This window comes from Schistocerca serialis, chromosome 3 (assembly GCF_023864345.2).
Source record: "Schistocerca serialis cubense isolate TAMUIC-IGC-003099 chromosome 3, iqSchSeri2.2, whole genome shotgun sequence".
Classification (NCBI taxonomy): domain Eukaryota; kingdom Metazoa; phylum Arthropoda; class Insecta; order Orthoptera; family Acrididae; genus Schistocerca; species Schistocerca serialis.
Genome location: NC_064640.1, coordinates 75,083,249 through 75,102,061, shown reverse-complemented (window position 1 = coordinate 75,102,061; position 18,813 = coordinate 75,083,249). Strand labels below are relative to the sequence as shown.

Here is an 18,813-nt window from a genome sequence, read left to right as displayed (position 1 = left end):
TGGTGACACTTTACATGGGATTAAGGCAGTTCAAATCCTGATGGTAGAAAATTTTCACTTCCAGTATTTGGCCAGCGAGGGGAAGAGTGGAGGTGGTGTAAAGTTCCTGATCACAAGACTTTGTGTCAACAATCCAGTTTAAATATGAAATCTCTCGGCCGTGTCTGACGAAATGAGCACATGTGACACTGTCGATTGTGATCCGCCCATCAGATGGGGACGTTAAGCTCTTTAGCCCCTTGGTGCTATTCAGGAGGAGTAGGCTATGTACTGGCGTAGGGTTTCACCCTCTCCCTTCGTTCATCATCATCATCATCACACCTCAACACTGTCACAAGGAAGCCACACAACTGACAACACCTTACCCTGTATTACAAGTACTGGCCATCAGGGAATGCAAATCTACATAGAATCAGTAACTCCTGCATGCCACATGTGTGATACCATCACAGCATATACCAATCACACATAAAGTTTTGTAATTGAACATTTAAAGTCTGATAGTGCTGTGACCACTTTTAATACGCCAGTAGTGGAAAAAGGGAAACACCATCTGGGTCACTTTTTATATTTATTTAGATTACTGGTTTTGACTCTAGCAAGAGTCATCTTCAGCTCCAAATTTAATTACCATGAATCACAGTTAATCATCAGGATTAAGATTTAGTTAACTCTCAAATCCCCACACTGGTGATGAACTGAAGTTCATAGTAATTGGATTTATGACTGAAAATTATCTCTGGCAAGAGTCAAAACTGCTAGTCTGAACAAATATAAAAAGTGACCCTGATGTTGTCTTAGGGAAGAGTTCAGGGGAGTGGGGACTAAGGGAGGGAGGGATAAGCAGACTTAAATCAAAAAGGTTTTATCAAATATATGTGTAGCATACCCTCTAGAATTGGGATAGCTTGAGCGAGATCTGCTTCACATTCATTTTTAAGCTCTTGAGCAGCAGCTGCTTGGGTATTTGCAATTTTCTCATCTTCTCGTACCTGTGCTGATGCTTTTTCAACCTGTGATGTTTCCCTTTCTATAACCAACATCATTTCTGCAGTTTCATTAGCTGCTGAAACAAGTTTTGGCCTTAGAGTAGAGAGTTCTTGCTGCAGTGCACATACCTGTAGGTATATGAAATACATGCTACTTAGAAGGAAAAATCATTGAAGCTGTATTTCTAAAAGATAGTGTTAGAAATGTGTTAACCCATCTTTCATAAAGGTAAAATGTCCAGAGGGAAAGACACCACATATATAATTAAGATCAGGCTGGCCAATGAGTCCTTCAGTGCAGATGCACACCACACTCAGACTCTTACAGGAATCTATGAAAATCCGTGAGTAATGAGGATGGTGGGCAGGGGCACAACGTCAGTACTGTGTGGATAAGTTGAGAATTTGGGTCTGACAGAAGATGTGATATGGTACTCCATGCAGTTGCAATGATTACTGCGTCCGGATGGCTTAGTGGTCAGAGCATCTGCCTAGTGAGCAGGAGACCTGGGTTTGAATCCCAGTCTGGCACAAATTTTCAACTTACCCCATTGATGCAAGCAGCTAAATCTCATGATTCTTTTGTATATTTATAAATCGAGATCATAATGTACTAATAAAGTTCTTCAAAACAAGGCCAAAACACATTTCATTTAATTAATAGTATATACATTGTTTCACTGAGAACCCACAGTTGGATCAATTAAAATGAATGCATCTTGATCATCTGTGCTGCGAAAAGTTTTTAGTAGTATGGTTAACAAAATATTGAAATTAAAGTTGTTCTTTATCATAATGCAGAACATGGTATACTGTAAGGCACATCTTTTATTAGCTAACAGGGCTGTATGGTGTGTTTCTTTTTGACCAGAGTAATCCAACTGGTTAATACAAGGTCTGTTATGAGTTTACCATTTGAATTCATCTCTAAACACTAGTATACTGATGGTAAGTTCTGTGAATACAAATTCTTCTATGAAGTTGTATGTATATATATATATGATGAAATCACCACTGCCATAACTACAAAAATGTATTTTACTCCACAAAAAGTAGATAAGTGAAATATTTAAAGAGAGGTATTAATGCATTCATGTGAAACCCAATTTATAAAACTTGAAGCATTAACATTCACTACACTTTGTATATACCAGACAACAATAAATGGAAAATTTTTATGTCAATGATCATTACTTACTTGTTCTGCAGCAAACAACAACTTCTCAAGACCAATCATGTATCTCTGTTTAACTTTCAATATTTCATACTGTTTAATGTTAATTAAATCCTTAAATAATGTTACTAGCTCAACATATGCTGTGGAGGTAATGTATATCTTCTGTCCTGTTGACTCATAAAACTGAGTAGTTAACTCTCTGTGGGACAACAGGAGAACATGTATTAGTCAAATAAGTTACTCACAGCAGCAGATTTTTTGGCTATTCCTACAAGATGATTCATACACAATAATAAGGTCAGACTTCTATGAATATACTGCTACAAACATACATTAACATGACATTTGTGTCTTCTGAATACATAACCATGAAGTTTGCAAAATTGTTCAGTGGAACATTGACATATAGCTAACAATGCTGCATCACCCTTCACCTCCTCACATCTCATGTATTCTGCTTTGAATGAGATTTTTTTATAGGATGGCTAATTGTCTAAAGAAAACAATGGGAACAGTGTTGTATGCATCCAAACCCACTAAATACCTGTGATTACATTAACTGACTTTAGGGTGAACTTTCCTCAAAACAGCACTGCAAATAACTGCAGGCAGTGATAAAGATACATAGAAATAAATACTGCACATCTAACTCATCCACAGTTTTTGTATATTTAATTAAAATATATAAAACTTCCAATACACAAAAATGAATATCTTTTAACCATACACATTAAATATATATGCTTTAGTGATACATGATAACAGTATTTTCTTGTACAATTAATAACAGCAAGAACGAAGTAGGAATGGATATGAAAAATGGAGCTCAGGGATAGGTTTTGAACATAATCAAGAATCATACTCATCAACTTTTTAACTAATCTCAGAAAAAAACAGAACAATAGTTTTGTGAATCCATATACCATCAATAGAAAACGTTTGAAATCTACCAAGCAATGACAGAGTCACAGAAAAGTTAGTTATGTGGGGATTATCATATTATTACACAAATCATTCTCTCCACAGATTACAAGAATTTCTTAGTTCTGGCATTGCCCCTCAGTCCTCTGTGAGATCACATCACCAATACCCAAAATCTTACTCAAGTTGAATCCAATGCTATCTGTGACCTGAAGACAGACTGTTCTACTATTGTTCTCCCTGGAAATTGAGGCTTCATTGCAGTTGTATATGGGCATGACAAGTATGTGGCAGAGAGGCTTCATCAACTCTTGGATTCCTCAATACACTGTTCCTAATGACCCTATTCATTCCATTCAGACTGAGTTGCAGAATATCTTAATTACATTCAACAAAAACTTCTTCACACCTGGTACTTCATTGTGAGCTGGTGCAATTCTGTGTTACTTCTAAATGGAACTGCAAAATACAGAAATTTGATAGGCATATTACTTGCATCATTTGAAAAGGAAAAGTTAGTACCTTGTAGTAATATGAGTTTATTTTAGAATTCACAAATTAAGTAGATGATTCACTTAGCTCACAAAAGACATGAAAGTCATGAAAGAAAAGTTTTCCAAGTTGACTGTTACAATTATATTTCTGTGTGCATTCATAGAAAGAGCATGGAAATGTTTAGAAGTGGATACATTTAACTGAGAATATTTATACAGCTCAAATGTAAATAGTTTTGGAATCGTAATCTTGGTAGCACTGTGGAATGCAAAGGCCAATTGATGATATAGCAGAAAATTGATTGTGGATCAGCAATTTGATCACAAAACTTACCGGTACTGCAAAAATGGGTCTGTTGAACAATAACCACTGACTTTTAGCGATCTGAAGTTGCACATATGACAAATAATATTGAAAAACCAGTTAATTCAATGTTAATTTACATCATACCATTTATGCCATACAGAGTTTATTTTTAGATTGTCTTTACATTTCATTGCTTCAGTAATGTTACAAGCACATCAATTCACTTCACTTTTGATGCATTGAATCATGCAGTCACCAAAGAAATAAGCTAAATAATCAAGTTCTTCAGTTGAGTCTGAAAACTAAGAGACTACACCAACTTCTTCTTGGAACATTGGCAGTTGTGGCTGATCATCTAGTTTCAGTTTCCTTTGAGATATGCACATGACCAAATACTACACACAGTGACTGTAATGTTCTCTGAATAGAGAGAGAATGATTAGATCAGCACTTAGAAATCGCAAATGGAAATGAAGAAATAAATGTTACTCACAATACAAAACAGGAGAATGAACTATATGCCTTACAGACAAGTGAAACACATACATTCCTGATTCATCATTCTTAATTTCATCTGGAGAGTATGAAATTCTCTGTCAGTATCTTTAATTTCTGATCCTCGATCTTCATATAAAATGTCCATAACTGCTGCCTCTGTCAGCAGGCTACACACTATTTCTACCTACATAAACACTTGTGAATGAACTATATATGAGTCTCTCTTTGTACATCTGTCAGTTACTTCTAGTCTAAGAAAATTCATAAATGTAGCCCTCTGACAACAGAAGAAGGAACTACCTGCACATTCTATGAGGGCATGACTTCAGTGACTAGTTAAATGGCCATCAGCTACAGAAGCTGTCCAGAACACCAGGTCAAGTACACACATATGGCATAAGTACACCATGCTAAAAAAGTTAAAATCTTACAGTCTTCACAAGAACAACAGCTTTCACAGACATTCTTACCCCTCATGACCCATATACCCCTAATGGAAAAGGAATTCCTTAAGACCTAGAAGCTGGTTTCTCTATTTTGTTATAGATTTATCAATGACATCTTTGTGGTCTAAAGCTATGGCAACAGCTTAAGTCTTTTTTAAAAGTCATATTCACCTCATGCTTTTCAAATCCAAAACCACTTACCATTTCATTGACCTCCATGATATTGTAGGTCACATCCAAACTTAAATCTATATAAAAGTAACCAACAAATAACAGTGTCAACAATTTGACAGCTACCACTCATTTTATATCAAATGCTCTCTTTGCTACAGCCTAGGCATGTCAAACTTTTCAACTCCAATACTAAATCTCTCAGCATCTACATCCATGACCTCCACCTGGCTTCCCTCTCCTGCAGTGACTTTGCAGATCTTGTCCACAAAGTTTCCTACATTCAACCTCTGACAAATGCAGCTCACACTTTCAAGAAACTCAGAAGTGTCCCCCTAGTTATCCAGTACCAGTGACATCTTCAATGCCTCAGTGCGTAAGTATGCCCAGGGTATGACTTTTTTAAACTAAGCCCTGAAATGAAAAGCTCATATCTCCCTGATATCATTGCATCTACTGTCATCTTATTGCTCTTCTAACAACCATAACATCCCTGTTAAACTGTATGCCAGACCATTATCTCTATCTCAAGATCCCCACCCATGAAATTCTTCATGCTGTAAAATCTGTCTCATGCATCCACTCACAAGAATTTATTCTAGTAACATCACTGTTAAATCCTACAATAACAAGGCAGACTACTATGTGAAAGCACAGATTAGGGGAAGTAGGTACTACTTCCTGTCCATACTGTTTGTGCTGCCGACTCTTGAATGCATAAACCATGGAGCTGTATGCAGTAGCCTGGGATAGATTTGGCATGTCATTCGCTGGTAGGGATTGTGCAATAACAAGTCAACAGAATAAATGATACATGATATACACAATTTTTATGACATTCATTGCAGATCTATGTTAAAGTAAGTTTGACTCTTAAAGTAGCTTTTAGATAGTTCATTTTTGTTGTAAATTTTAAAGCCATTGCAAATATAGTTACAAACTTGAAACTTGAAGAGCATGGATATTGTACCATAGAGACATCAGCCTAAAGGCCATTTAAGAATATGTGTATAATATTCTAACTTATTAAGGAAAATGTGATTTTCTACTATAAAACATGATAGGCTAAGTAACCATTAAAACTGGAATATAATTTAGAAATTTCAGCACCACTTTCAATTACAGAATTAGTAATGCTGCACCAAATTTTAAAGTTACATCTATAATATCTTAGGCTGCAGTGAATATCAAACACATTGTGTGGGAGAAAAAAGTTTTGATTTAGGAACATATTTATTTTGGGTGTGTCAAAGTGATGGTGTTGTGAAGGTACTCTTTGATAGTGTTAAATCCAAGTTGCATGTTGAAGATCCATAGCAGAGCCTGTTTATCCCAAATATTTTTACCTGCCAAGGCATGTGAAGGTACTCTTTGACAGTGTCAAACCAAAGTTGCTTCTTGGAGGTCCTTAGCAAAGCCTGTTTACCCCAAGTGCTTTTACCTGCCAAGGCATTAGTTAAGGAGCCTAAATTTCTGCAGAATGGGGAATGAGATACCTATAAAAGTTAACCATTCCCAGGAATTTGGTAGGGTGTAGTGTCTAGTGGAGGAGTTCCGTATGTTCTTGAGTTGGTCGGATACCATCTCATGTCACTGTGTTTCCCAGAACATAATCTCTTCCTTGTGTATCTGGCATTTGTCCTTGTTTGTCACTGTTCCATATCAATCCAGTGCTCAGAAGGCAAGCTGCAAGCTCATATTGCTTGGGTAAAGAAGAAAAAACTCTTAGATTGTCAAAGTATGCAAAACAGAATAGAAGGTGATTGAGATCCTTATTGATTAAATGTTGCCAAGTTTGGGCACTGTTCTTGTGTTCAGTGCCCTGTATTCTTCTCACATCCCATATGTGCCATCCCTCTTAGGTACAAAGTGGATGGGTAAGGTGTGCACAGTATTTGATAGTCACACAATACCATTATTTAATAGTTTTTCAACAGCTGTTTTTGCGAAAAATAACTCCGCTGGAACTAGACGTCATGCTTTCTGGAAGTCTGGAAATCCTTCAGCGTTGTTTACTCTGTGGATGGTTCCATCCTAATGCTATGTTGTGTTGGGAGTGTAGAAACACTAGATGAAACAGAAGGAACACTGGGAGAGTGAGAAGCTTCCCTGACCTGTATATGCTCTGTACCTACTGGATGAAGTCCATGGTTGGAAAGAGTAGTAATAATCACCAAAGATTCCAACTGGGTGATGCATTTGTGACTGTTACTTGAGGCCTCTTTATGTAACCATTTTATGTCCTTGTTATAGCCAGTGTTCACAGTACCCAGCACCAACAACTTCTGAGACAATTCCTCATCTATTCTTCAGCTTCCTTTGAAGTGTGTAAGATAGCACAGAGATGAGGACTGAGAGGTGAAGGATGCTTTGTGTCAGAAATTGCATGACTCATTGACTCTCGAGTGGATGCACCACGTTTTACAATGCAAGTAGGCGAGTGGCATATTTTGTGAACATGGAAAGAATAATTGCCTTTATGTTACCAAAGTAAATATGCATGAGCAAAATCACAATTTAATCTTAGTTAAATTAAATAACAATGAAATAAACTTACATTGTGTGAGCTAAATCATTGTTTAAATAAATGATAATAAAATGAACTTTCATTATATCACTATGATTCCACGTACAAGTGTTACCTCACAGTAATGACACACTCATAGCATTAAAGAGTGCAACTGCATCAGATCACAGCCAACCACTTATTTGATTACTTATTATCTTGTAGATAACTACCTCATTATGCGACTGTTCTGCTAGCTTGGAATCTGGGTCATTTTCTTGCATGGGTCATACATTTTTTTCTCACCCAGCTCAATGTTTATTTTATGCTACTGCTGCCCACTTGGACATAAGAGAGCACACTACAGCATTGTTTTAGTTGAAACAGTAATGAAAGAATAGGCAGGGGCTCACAGATGTAAGGGAACAATGAAATGGTACAAGACAATATTATTTGTGGTTGGTGCACTTTATACATAGGTGCGCCCACTTATGGGTTAACAGTGACAGGTGATACTTGACCTCAGCTAGTTTGCTTTGTTTGTCATGCAAAGTTCTGTGTAACACCAAATTTTCATTCTCTAATTTTGAATGTTCAGTTTTCTGCTCTCACATAGCCTGCTGCTTAGTTAGTGAATGGGATAAGTCTTGAAGTTTTTTAATCAATGATGCAGAGGAATCTTTCAACATTGATGGAGTATGGACCAGTGATTTTCTGATAACACCAGGAATACACCAGTGCAAAGGTGGAAATGGTGGAAAAAGTTGGTGACCAACAGCGGTTCATTGATGTCTGCAACCATGAATGTTTATATAAATAGTGTGCTCTGTCCTAAGTTGAAAGTGCAACTGGTGGTGCCATACATCTTAATAGGTGCATCATTCACCATCTGGAGCTGTAGAAGAGATCCTGAAGTTGAAAGCCTGGAAGATGTTTCAGGATTGTACTTATTTCAGAGCCTGAGTTGATGAGAAGATACTGAACTGTTTTTCTGTCAAGAAAATGTAAATGGCCATTATTCTCTGTCCCATGAGGCAAACTGGTTTGGTTGACGTGCATAGGGTTTAGGCAAACTTGCTTATTTGCATGACCTGTGACACCAATTGGAGTTCACAACCATCATTTGGGTGCATCTTTGGTGTGGTGCATTTGTGAGTAGCTGCTCCAAAACATGAATGGAACCAGCACCAACATGTGATTTATCAGCTGTTGCTGGAATTTTGAGTGAAATTAGTAGTGGACTGATTTCTGACAGGCAGTTCATCATGAGGCATCCTGGGAGCTGAATGGCATTGACCTCCATCAAATGTGTCATGTTTCTCCAGCCATGTTTGGCTCATATCAGTTATCAATGCTGCCTCATTGTGTAATACAGCTGCTGCTGTTGTAGACCCCTGGCGAATCCTGGGTGATAATGGGACCCATATTGCAGTGCAAAAATTCAGTCAGCAATTTGTAATTTGTTATGACACAAGTCATCAACATTAGTAATCACAGGGACTTGGATTTAAGGGGGTAACTTGCTTATCCATGTCACTCTTTCAGCAGACACCCTAATGCTCTTTCCATTTTGCAAGATATCATTATATACGCATCATGTCATAACATACGGTAAGGTCCAGTATAAGGGGATTGTAGAGGAGCCCGGACAGTGTCTGTGTGCAGCATGATGTGTGAACAATCTGCCACTGCTTTGTCCATGAAGATTGGATGTATGCTCTGGTGGTACACAGGTGACTGCCTCATTCCTGCACATGGTCATGAATCTGCTGCACCAACAGCAGTAACTCCATTGCTGTTGGTAGTGGTACAGTTGTGAAATAGTGTGCCAGAATCCTCAACAGCTCCCTGTAAACCATCTCTGATACTGATGCGCCTATATCCACCTTATACACAGTCTGTAAACCTAGAAGTAATAGTGGTAGCACCTCTGTTCAACCCTTTCAGTGACACAAGAGGGCTGGCTTCAGTGCTCTGTGCCACATTACAATCATTCTGTTGCTCACTAGATTATAAGTTCATATGTGATGGTACTAAAACCCATACAGTCTAGTCAGTTTGCTGAACAGATTATATTCAGATTGTCAGCCCTGGTCTGTTGTAATATTCAGTGGGCTTCCAAAATGTGCTAACCAATGTGCAATGAATGTCTTCACTATTGTCTTGGTTGCTATGTCTGTGACTGGTATAGTCTTTGTCCAACCTGATGTCCTGCTTTATAATGCTGACATTGAGAGCATAAATGAGTCCCGTTCCTCTCATCCTTTTTGATTGATGGCCACACAAAGTGCTCATTTAGAGACTTGATAGTGGCATTTGTCCCTGGGTGTGCTAGGTTTTGGATACTGTCAAATGCCCCTTTGCGGAATCACTGAGTAATGTATGGCCATAGCCTCCATCATGAGACATCATGCCATATCTTGACTTAGCTTCCTGGCACATCTGTTTGCTCCAGTCACAATCCTATGGGCCAGTCTGTTAGCAAGTAGTGCAGCTCTTGATCTGTCTCTTGTGCTGTGGTGAGGTCATCATAATTTAAAATGCTGACTATACTCTGTACTCATGGAAATAGTTGACAACTTTGTTCTCTGTGCCTCTAATATGCAGTATGTCTGTGTTGACCTAGCTGACTAATTCTATGTGCCAGAACTGCCATGGCAAACAATTATTGTTGATGTGGAAGGATGACATGATGGGTTTATGGTCTGTGAACACGAACACTGTCAGTGGCTAGGCTTTAATGTAAGGGCCAAAATGTCTCACAATGTTGTATATTGCTGACAACACCCTACTGTAGGCACTCCATTTTGCCTGTCCATGTAAAACACTGTCAACAGTTCGCAAGTTCTGTCATATATATCTGTACTAAAACCTGTCATTTCTTATTCACGGTGCCTCATCTGCAATGTGATCCTCACCCTGGGCACCACATGAACAGTTACCTACCTGTAAATTCTATTCTGCACCTGGTGTCTCATAGCAGAAACTTCATTGAATTGCTGTAAAACTGGCTTTATGAGAAATTATCTAATACAACACACCACAAAATTTTAAATTAATGAGATCTGTTTCACATTTATTGTCACTAGCAGCCGTTTCCCTGTTGTTCTGCTGATTTACGTGTTTGAAATCTACTGTATATTGCACACATACCCTCCTCCCCCTGTCTCTCTGTCCACTTCATCCTCCCACCTCTGTCTGTCCATCAGCCGCTCCTCACTTCCTCTGTCTCTCCATCTCCCCCTCCCCCTCTCTTTGTCCATTTTTTCTTTCACTCTCCCTGTCTGTCCCCTCCTCACACCTGTCTCTATCCATCTCTTCCACCTCCCTCTCATTGTAAGCCTCCTCCTCAAGCCCTCTCCCTATATCCAACTCCTGTTCCCCTCTTACTCTGTCCATTCTTCCTGCCTCATTTCTCTGTCCATGTCCTCTTGTCTCCCTCCCACTATCTATCTCCTCCTGCCAACTGCTCTCTGTTCGTCTCCTCATCCCCACATCTCCCTAATCTTCTCCCCCTTCTCCCCCTACCTCATTCACCCTACCTACCTCCTCATGCCTCCTTCTCCTTATTCATCTCCTCCTCCTCCTTTCCTTATCCTTTTCTGCCTCCCTCTCTCAGTCATCCCCTTCTCTGCCCCCCTCTCTCAATCATCCCCTTCAACCCCTCCTCTCAGTCCATTTACTCCTATATCCATCACAAACTTCTCCCAGAAGTGTCCATCTGCATGTGCAGCCACAATAAAAAAGGTTGATTTGTGAGCTGATACAAAAACAGCAACAACAACACATCTGTCATGCAGGACAGTCTATATGTAAGGTGCTTGAAAATGGTGTTGGCTGCCGTACCAAAAAGATTGATAATGGAGGACAGTACTATTCCATCACAAGGTGCTTCTCGTGCAGACCAGCCTACACATTGGGGGCCAGAAAAACAAATTCTTGCCTCTGACATGCTGGCTGCCCTGCAACGCAGATCAATAAAGTAGGAAGATACCTTTCACACACATTATTGGCAGCACTTCTGGAACTCACATTTCGTTATGGTGTTCAACTCCTTCACAGATTCTGTTTTTATCTCATTAATGTTGGTAAAATGGCATCCCCTCATGGTTCTCTTCAGCTTCACAACCACAAAGAAGTCACTGTGGGCTGTGTTCAGCAAATATGGTGGATGAGGCAACAGAGAAATTTTTTTCTGGTCAAAAAACTATGAACAAGTATTGAGGTGTGAGGTGGAGCATTATCATGATATAATTTGTATTCCTTATCGACTGTACAACTATAAGACAGGAAATCATTATGCACCAGAAGTGAGATGTGCATTCACATGTGGTTGAACATGTCAAATTTTATTGGTCTTGGGTCTTCAGGCAGTTTCCATTTGGATGATTGGGCCTTGGTTTCAAAGTCATACCAGTATACCCATGTTTCTTCACCTGTTACAACATTGTTTAGAAGTTGTGGATCATTGTTGAATTCATTCAGCAATTCCTGAGTGATATCAATGTGACATCATTTTTGGTTGAAATTCGATAATTTCATAACAAACTTTGGTGCTACATGTTTCACATCCAAAACATGCAAAAAATTGGTTGACATGAGTCAAAAAATATGCTGACATTATCAGCAACCTCTCTAATGGAGATTTGGTAATTTTATAGAATCATGTTCTTTATGTCTTCCGTGTTTTTGTCAGTAATTGATGTTCTTGGGTGACCAGGGTGGTCATTGTCTTCAGCATCTTCTTGACCCTCTTCAGAACATTTATTCTTCTTGTAAAGTTCCACTGAGTCTACTCAAAATATGTATATGCTTTTTGACTGTCAACAATTAACTAAATATTGAAAACAGCTGAAAATACAAACACACATCAGGAACCAACAAGATTAAAAAATTAAAAATAGGATGTATAATGCCTGAAAAATTACAGTAGTTCCCATTACTTTTTGATAACACATTATCACAAAAGTAATGAGGTAGCAATGTGCACATATACAGATAGTGGTAGTATCATGTAAACAGGATATAAAAGGGCAGAGCATAGGTGGAGCTGTCATTTGTACTCAGGTGAGTCTTGTCAAAAGTTTTCTAATGTAATTATGGTCGCACAACAGGAATTAACAGACTTCAAATGTGGAATGCTAGTTGGAGCTAGACAGAAGGGGCAATCAATTTCAGAAATCATTAGGAAATTCAGTATTTTGAGACACAGTGTCAAGAATGTGCTAAGAATACCAAATTTTAGCCATTACCTCTCACATTAAACAATGCAGTAGCTGATGGCATTCACTTAACAACAGAGAGCAGTGGAATTTGTGTAGAGTTGTCAGTGCCAACACACATGCAACACTGCATGAAATAACAGCAAAAATCAATGTGGGATCTATGATGAATGCATCTGTTAGGACATTGTGGCAAAATTTGGTGTTAATGAGGCATGGCAGCAGATGACCAATGTGAGTGTCTTTGCTAATAGCATGACATTGCCTTCAGTGCCTCTACTGGATTCATGACCATATCAATTGGACCCTAGATGAGTGTAAAACTGTGGCATGGTCAGATAAGTCCCAATGTCAGGTGGTAAGAGCTGATGATCGGGTTCAAGTGTGGCACATACTCCACAAAGCCATGGACCCAAGTTGTCAAAAAGGCACTGTGTGAGCAGGTGGTGCCTCTACAATGATTTTGGCTTTGTTTACATGACATGGAACAAGTCACTGAAATGATTATGTTCAGTTACTTGGAGATCATTTGCAGCCCTTCATGGAATTCATGTTCCCTAACAATGATGGAATATTTATGGATAACAATACACCATGTCACAAGGTCACAATTGTTCACTATTGGTTTGAAGAACTTTTTGGACAGTTTGAGTGAATGATTTGGCCACCCAGACTGCCTAACATGAATGGTACTGAATATTTATCAGGCATAATCAAGAAGTCAGTTCATGCACAAAATCCTGCACCAGCAACACCTTCACAATTACAGATTGTTATAGAGACAGCAGGGTTCAGTATTTCTTGAGGGGACTTCCAACAACTTTTTGAGTCCATCCCATATTGAGTTGCTACACTACACAGGGAAAAAGGAGGTCTGACATGATATTAGAATGTATCCCATGACTTTTCTCAACACTGTGAATTACAGCAACAAGTAACCAGTTTCATCCCTCCCATTAAATGTTTTTCACAGGCAACCACTTTAAGCATCCTATGACAGGGGCAGATTATCAACAGTGCACTTTCACATGTGTTGTCTCACAAGTCAGTATCAAAGTTGGTTTTTGTTAAACAGTCATTGAACAGGATAAACTTTCTTGATCATTTATAGAAATAAATGCATAACCAGTGAAAGGAAAGCTGGAGTTTTAAATTTTGCATTTAAAACACTGTTCATGCAGGAGGAGCCTACAGACATACCATACTTTGAGTGCTGCATAGGCTCCTGAGTGGAGGATACAGAAATAGGCATCCCGGGCATTGAAAGAAACTGAAAGAGTGGAAAACAAATAAGATGCTTGGTCCAGATGGAATACCGGTTCACCTTTAAGAAGTAACTGGTCCCTTACTAAGCTTGCATTCACGATGAATCTTGATGAATCTCTCACTCGCCTCAAAATTCCAAGTGTCTGGAAAAAAAGGGGAGGTGGTCACCTGTATATAAGAAGGGTAAAAGAATGGATCTGCAAAATTATACAGTGGACTGTTGAAGAACTGAGCACATTTTAAGCTTGAATATAACAAATTTCCTTCAGACAGAAAAGCTTCTGTCCACAACTTGGTAGAGATTTAGAAATCATTGATCATGCAAAATTCAGCTTGCCCTTTTCTTGCAAATGTTCTGTGAACCATAGGTGAAGGGCAATAGGCAGAATCCATACTTCTAGATATCTAGAAAGCATTTGACACAATATCCCACTGCAGACTGTTAACAATTGTTCAATCATGTGGAATGTGATATTTCAGTGCCTGTGTTGTTAATAAGTACTAAGCAATGTTCATTCAGACATGCATGTGTGTCTGAAGAAACAAGTACTGTGGCAACTACAGCCATCATGAAATACTGAAATGTATTCACAACTGTCAATCTGGATGACCATCAGCTGTATAATGGAATGCCAAAAATGAAAATTTATGCCTGGCTGAGACTCAGATCTGGATTTCCTGCTTTATGCAAGTTGTTGCCTTAACCACTTTTGATATCCATCCACAGCTGATGGCCAGACACAAACTTCCATCATCATCTTTCATGCATTACAACCTGCTCTCATACACATTATGTAATTCTCGTGCAGGAAGAGGACATTTTAATTGAAAGTAGCTGCCTGGTATTGGTGGATAAATACAATATTACAGTGCCCACATAGTAAAGAAGTACTCTGCAACATTCTTTTGGACATGCATGAGCAATGCACAGATAGCCAAAGTGTTTAAGGTGACCGCCCGCATGAATTGGGAAATTTGGGTATGAGATCAGGTCTGGCATCAATTTTCATTGTTGTCATTCCATTAAATACCTGATGGTTTTTCCATATTCACAACTGGGAATACATATCAAATTCATACAGAATAGGTTCCCAGATTATGAGTGGCTCAAAGAGTGCATTTTTCTAGATGGCAAGTGTTCATCAGAGACAAGGTTACAGTGGGGAGTGCCCAGGGAAGTATGATAAGGCCGCTCTTGTTCTCTATATACATAAACAATCTGATAGATAAGGCAAGCAGCAGTCTGTGAGAGTTTGCTGATGATGTTTCAGTGTACAGGAAAGTGTCACCCTTGAGAGAATGTATGAGGATAGAGGATGTTAGACAGACTTTCTATTTGGTGTGATGAATGGCAGCTTGCTCTGAATGTAGAAAAATGTAAGTTCAGGGAGATCAGTAGGAAAAACAATTCTATGATGTTCAGATACAGTATTAGTAGTGTGCTGCTTGACAGAACCATGTCAACTAAATATCTATGAGTAATGTTGTAAGCAGTATGAAATGAGCACATAAAGTCAGTAGCAGGGGAGGTGATTTGTTGACTTTGGTGTATTGGGAGAATTTTAGGAAAGTGTAGCTCATTTATAAAGGAGTCTGCATATGGAACATTAGTGTGACTCAGTCTCTTGAGTACTGCTCAAGTGTTTGGGAGTCCCACTAAGTCAGTTTAAAGGAAGACATGAAAGCAACCCAGAGGTGTGCTGCTAAATTTGTTACCAACAGGTCTGATAGACTTGTGAGTATTATAGATATTCTACTGGAGCTCAAATGGGAATTGCTGGATCGAAGATGACATTCTTTGCATAAAACAGTACTGAGAAAATTTAAAGGCACTTGTGGCTGACTGCAGAATAATTCTACTGCTGCCAATATTGAATTTGTGTAAGGATCATGTAGACACAGCAAAAGATATAAGTGCTTGTACAGAGGCATACAGACAGTCATTTCTTCCTTCCTCCATTTACAAGTAGAAAAGAACAGTGAGCTACTAACAGTGGTACTAAGTACCCTCCACCATGCATTTTATGGAGCTTTGCAGTGTATGTATGAAGATGTAGAAAGGATCTAAAATTTCTGCTCTGAGTCATAGAATGCTAAATTCATTTCTTTTTTTCTGGTGAGGCCATTCTCTTCAGTAGTTCCCACCTGTAGCTCCAACAAGGGTACCATGTTATCTCCAGAATATTTTATTATTGGAAAAATATAACTGCTGTAGTTTCCTCTTGCTGTCAGCTGTTCACAGTATGAGTAAATGATGCCTAATGTAACATGGTCAGGACAATCGATCTTCCAGACTGTTGCCCTTGTAACTACTGAAAAGGCTGCTGTCACTCTTCAGGAAACATTAGTCAGTCTCATCTCCACATAGTTACCCCTCCAATGTAGTTACACATAGAGTATGTTTATCCCCAAAGTACCCAAAGTACCCAAACCCCCCCTGGGATAATGACCTAAGTTTATTTTGGAGGGTGGGCAGTGTGTGTGTGGTTGGAAAGGTCCAAAGTGTGTAAATTCAATATCATTTTCACTACATCATCAGCAATCAGTTCCTAGACTCAGTCATGATTTTAAGGTATTTGGGAGTTGCTGTTGAGAGTTGATTAAAGTGGAATGACCACATAAATCAATTGATGGGGGACAAGGTAGATGCCAACCTTTCGGAAGAATCCTAAAGTAGAGTATTTCTACATCTATATCTACAGTCCGTGAACCACTGCAAACTGCATGGCAGAGGGTGCATCCCACTGTACTGATTATTAGGGGTTTTTTCTCATTCCATTCACATATGGAGAGTGAGAAAAATGATTATTTAAATGCCTTGTACATGCTGTAGTTGACCTAACCTCATCCTCATGATTCCTATAGGAGTGATGTGTAGGGGTTGCAGAATATTCCTGGAATCATCATTTAAAGTGGGTTCTTGGAATTTTGCTTGCAGACTTTCTCAGGATAGTTTCTGCCTGTCTTCAAGTCTGACAGTTCAGTTCTTTCAACATCTCAGTGACACTCTCGTTTGGGTCAAATAAACCTGTGACTGTTCATAATGCCCTTTTCTGTATACATTCAGTGTCCCCTGCCAGAACTACTTGGTACAGATGCCACACACTTGAGCAATATTCTAGGGTGGGTCACACAAGCTATTTCTGAATGATCTCTTTTGTAGATTGATTGTATTTCTCTAGTGTTACCTGTAAACTGAAGCCCACTACCTGCTTTATCCATGACTGAGCTTATGCAATCATTTTACTTCATGTCATGCAAAAGATACACACAGGTATTTGCATGAGTTTACTCATTTCATTTGTGACTAGATGATATTATAATCATTGGGAACTATGTTTTTTTCATTTTGTGAACTGCACAATTCTGAACATTTAAAGCAAACTGCTATTCATTGCGCCACTTTGAAATCTTGTCAAGGTCTGAGTGAATATTCAAACAGCTCCTTCCAGGTTGTATTTTTCTGTAGATAACTGCATCATCTCCAACAAGTCTGAGGTTCCTATTATTATTGTACACTTCCTAGGGTATACACAAATCTGCCAGTGGCTCTCCTTCCAAAATAACATGCTGCATCCTCCATACCAAGAAATTCTCAATTCATTCATATTTTTCATCTGATATCCCACATATTTGTACTTTTTATAATAAGTGTAGATGTAGTACTCAGTCAATTGCTTTTCAGAAATCAAGAACTACTGTATTTACCTGACTGACTTGATCAATGGCTTTCAAGTTGTCATGTGAGAAAAGTGAGAGTTGGGTTTCACGTGATCTATGTTTTCAAACTCCATATTGGTTGGCATGGAGAAGGTTGTTCTGTTTGAGATATTCCATTATATTTTCACTCACAATACATTTTAAGATTCTACAGTAAATGGATGTCAATGATGCTGAAAGGTAGTTTTGTGGATCACTTCTGCTACTCTTACTGAAGATAGGTGTGACCTGTGCTTTCTTCTAACTACTGGGTACAGTTTTTTGTTTGAGAGATATATTTCAGATTGTAGTTAACAGAGGGGCTAACACAGCTGTTAACTGAGTACAAAATCAGACAGAGGTGCCATCAGGTCCTGGGACTGTAAGTGGGAATTTCAAGCATACCCAGTAAAACACTTGCTACAGCCCATGTATTTGTCTTTTGTGTGAGGGCAGGCATTGCCATCCAGAAAACTTGTGTTCACTATCCAGGTCGGTTGCAGTTTATGACCTGTGACTGTTCCTGTAGTATGGAGGAATGGGATGTGTCATTGAAATTGCCATGATGAGACTGTAATCTCAGCAACTGCATTTTCCAAAACAGTGTCTGCATAACCTTACATGATCATGGCAGTCTCTCATCAATTTTTTGTTGGGAAGAAGGGGTGCTTAGATTCAATGAATGAGTGCCTTGACTCATGATGGTAGCGATGGACTTGCTACTCTTCCCCTGTAATGATCTGTATTAGGAAACCATCCCTTTTCTCCCATAAAAGCTGAGGTGCTGCAGATAGTATGTTCTGAATGTGAAGACAAAGACTGCTGAGACATTACAGTTACTCAATATTCATGGATTCAGTAGATAAACCTTTTCATTGTAATGAAAAATGTGTGTTGCAAAACTATTCACTGAAAGTAGAGAGTGCTAAGCCAAAGGTATAGCCACTGACCTCAGTTTATAACTCCACAAAATATTAACACAGTTGTTGCAGAAAGTCATGCAATGTGATTTTAACAAATGTGAAACTCACAAGATATCTTCAAAAGTATGACCACCAGTGTGAACGTATGCTACTCAACAAAGGATCATTACCTAGTATGTGATAAAAATGTATAG

The 18,813-nt window shown here is 38.7% G+C and overlaps 1 protein-coding gene and 1 non-coding gene across 2 annotated transcripts in view; one reads left to right on the top strand and one right to left on the bottom strand.

The window, feature by feature from the left end:
* LOC126470685 (dynein axonemal heavy chain 7-like) overlaps positions 1-18,813 on the bottom strand; it is a 762,325-nt gene that overhangs the window by 386,406 nt on the left and 357,106 nt on the right. Inside the window, exons 13-14 of the mRNA XM_050098686.1 lie at positions 2,188-2,365; positions 890-1,118 (exon numbers count right to left, since the gene is read on the bottom strand). Of these exons, the coding sequence (XP_049954643.1) occupies positions 890-1,118; positions 2,188-2,365 (407 nt within the window). The remainder of the gene's footprint in view (positions 1-889; positions 1,119-2,187; positions 2,366-18,813) is intronic.
* On the top strand, positions 1,450-1,522 carry Trnat-agu (transfer RNA threonine (anticodon AGU)). Its single transcript has one exon. It is a non-coding gene; the product is annotated as a tRNA-Thr (tRNA).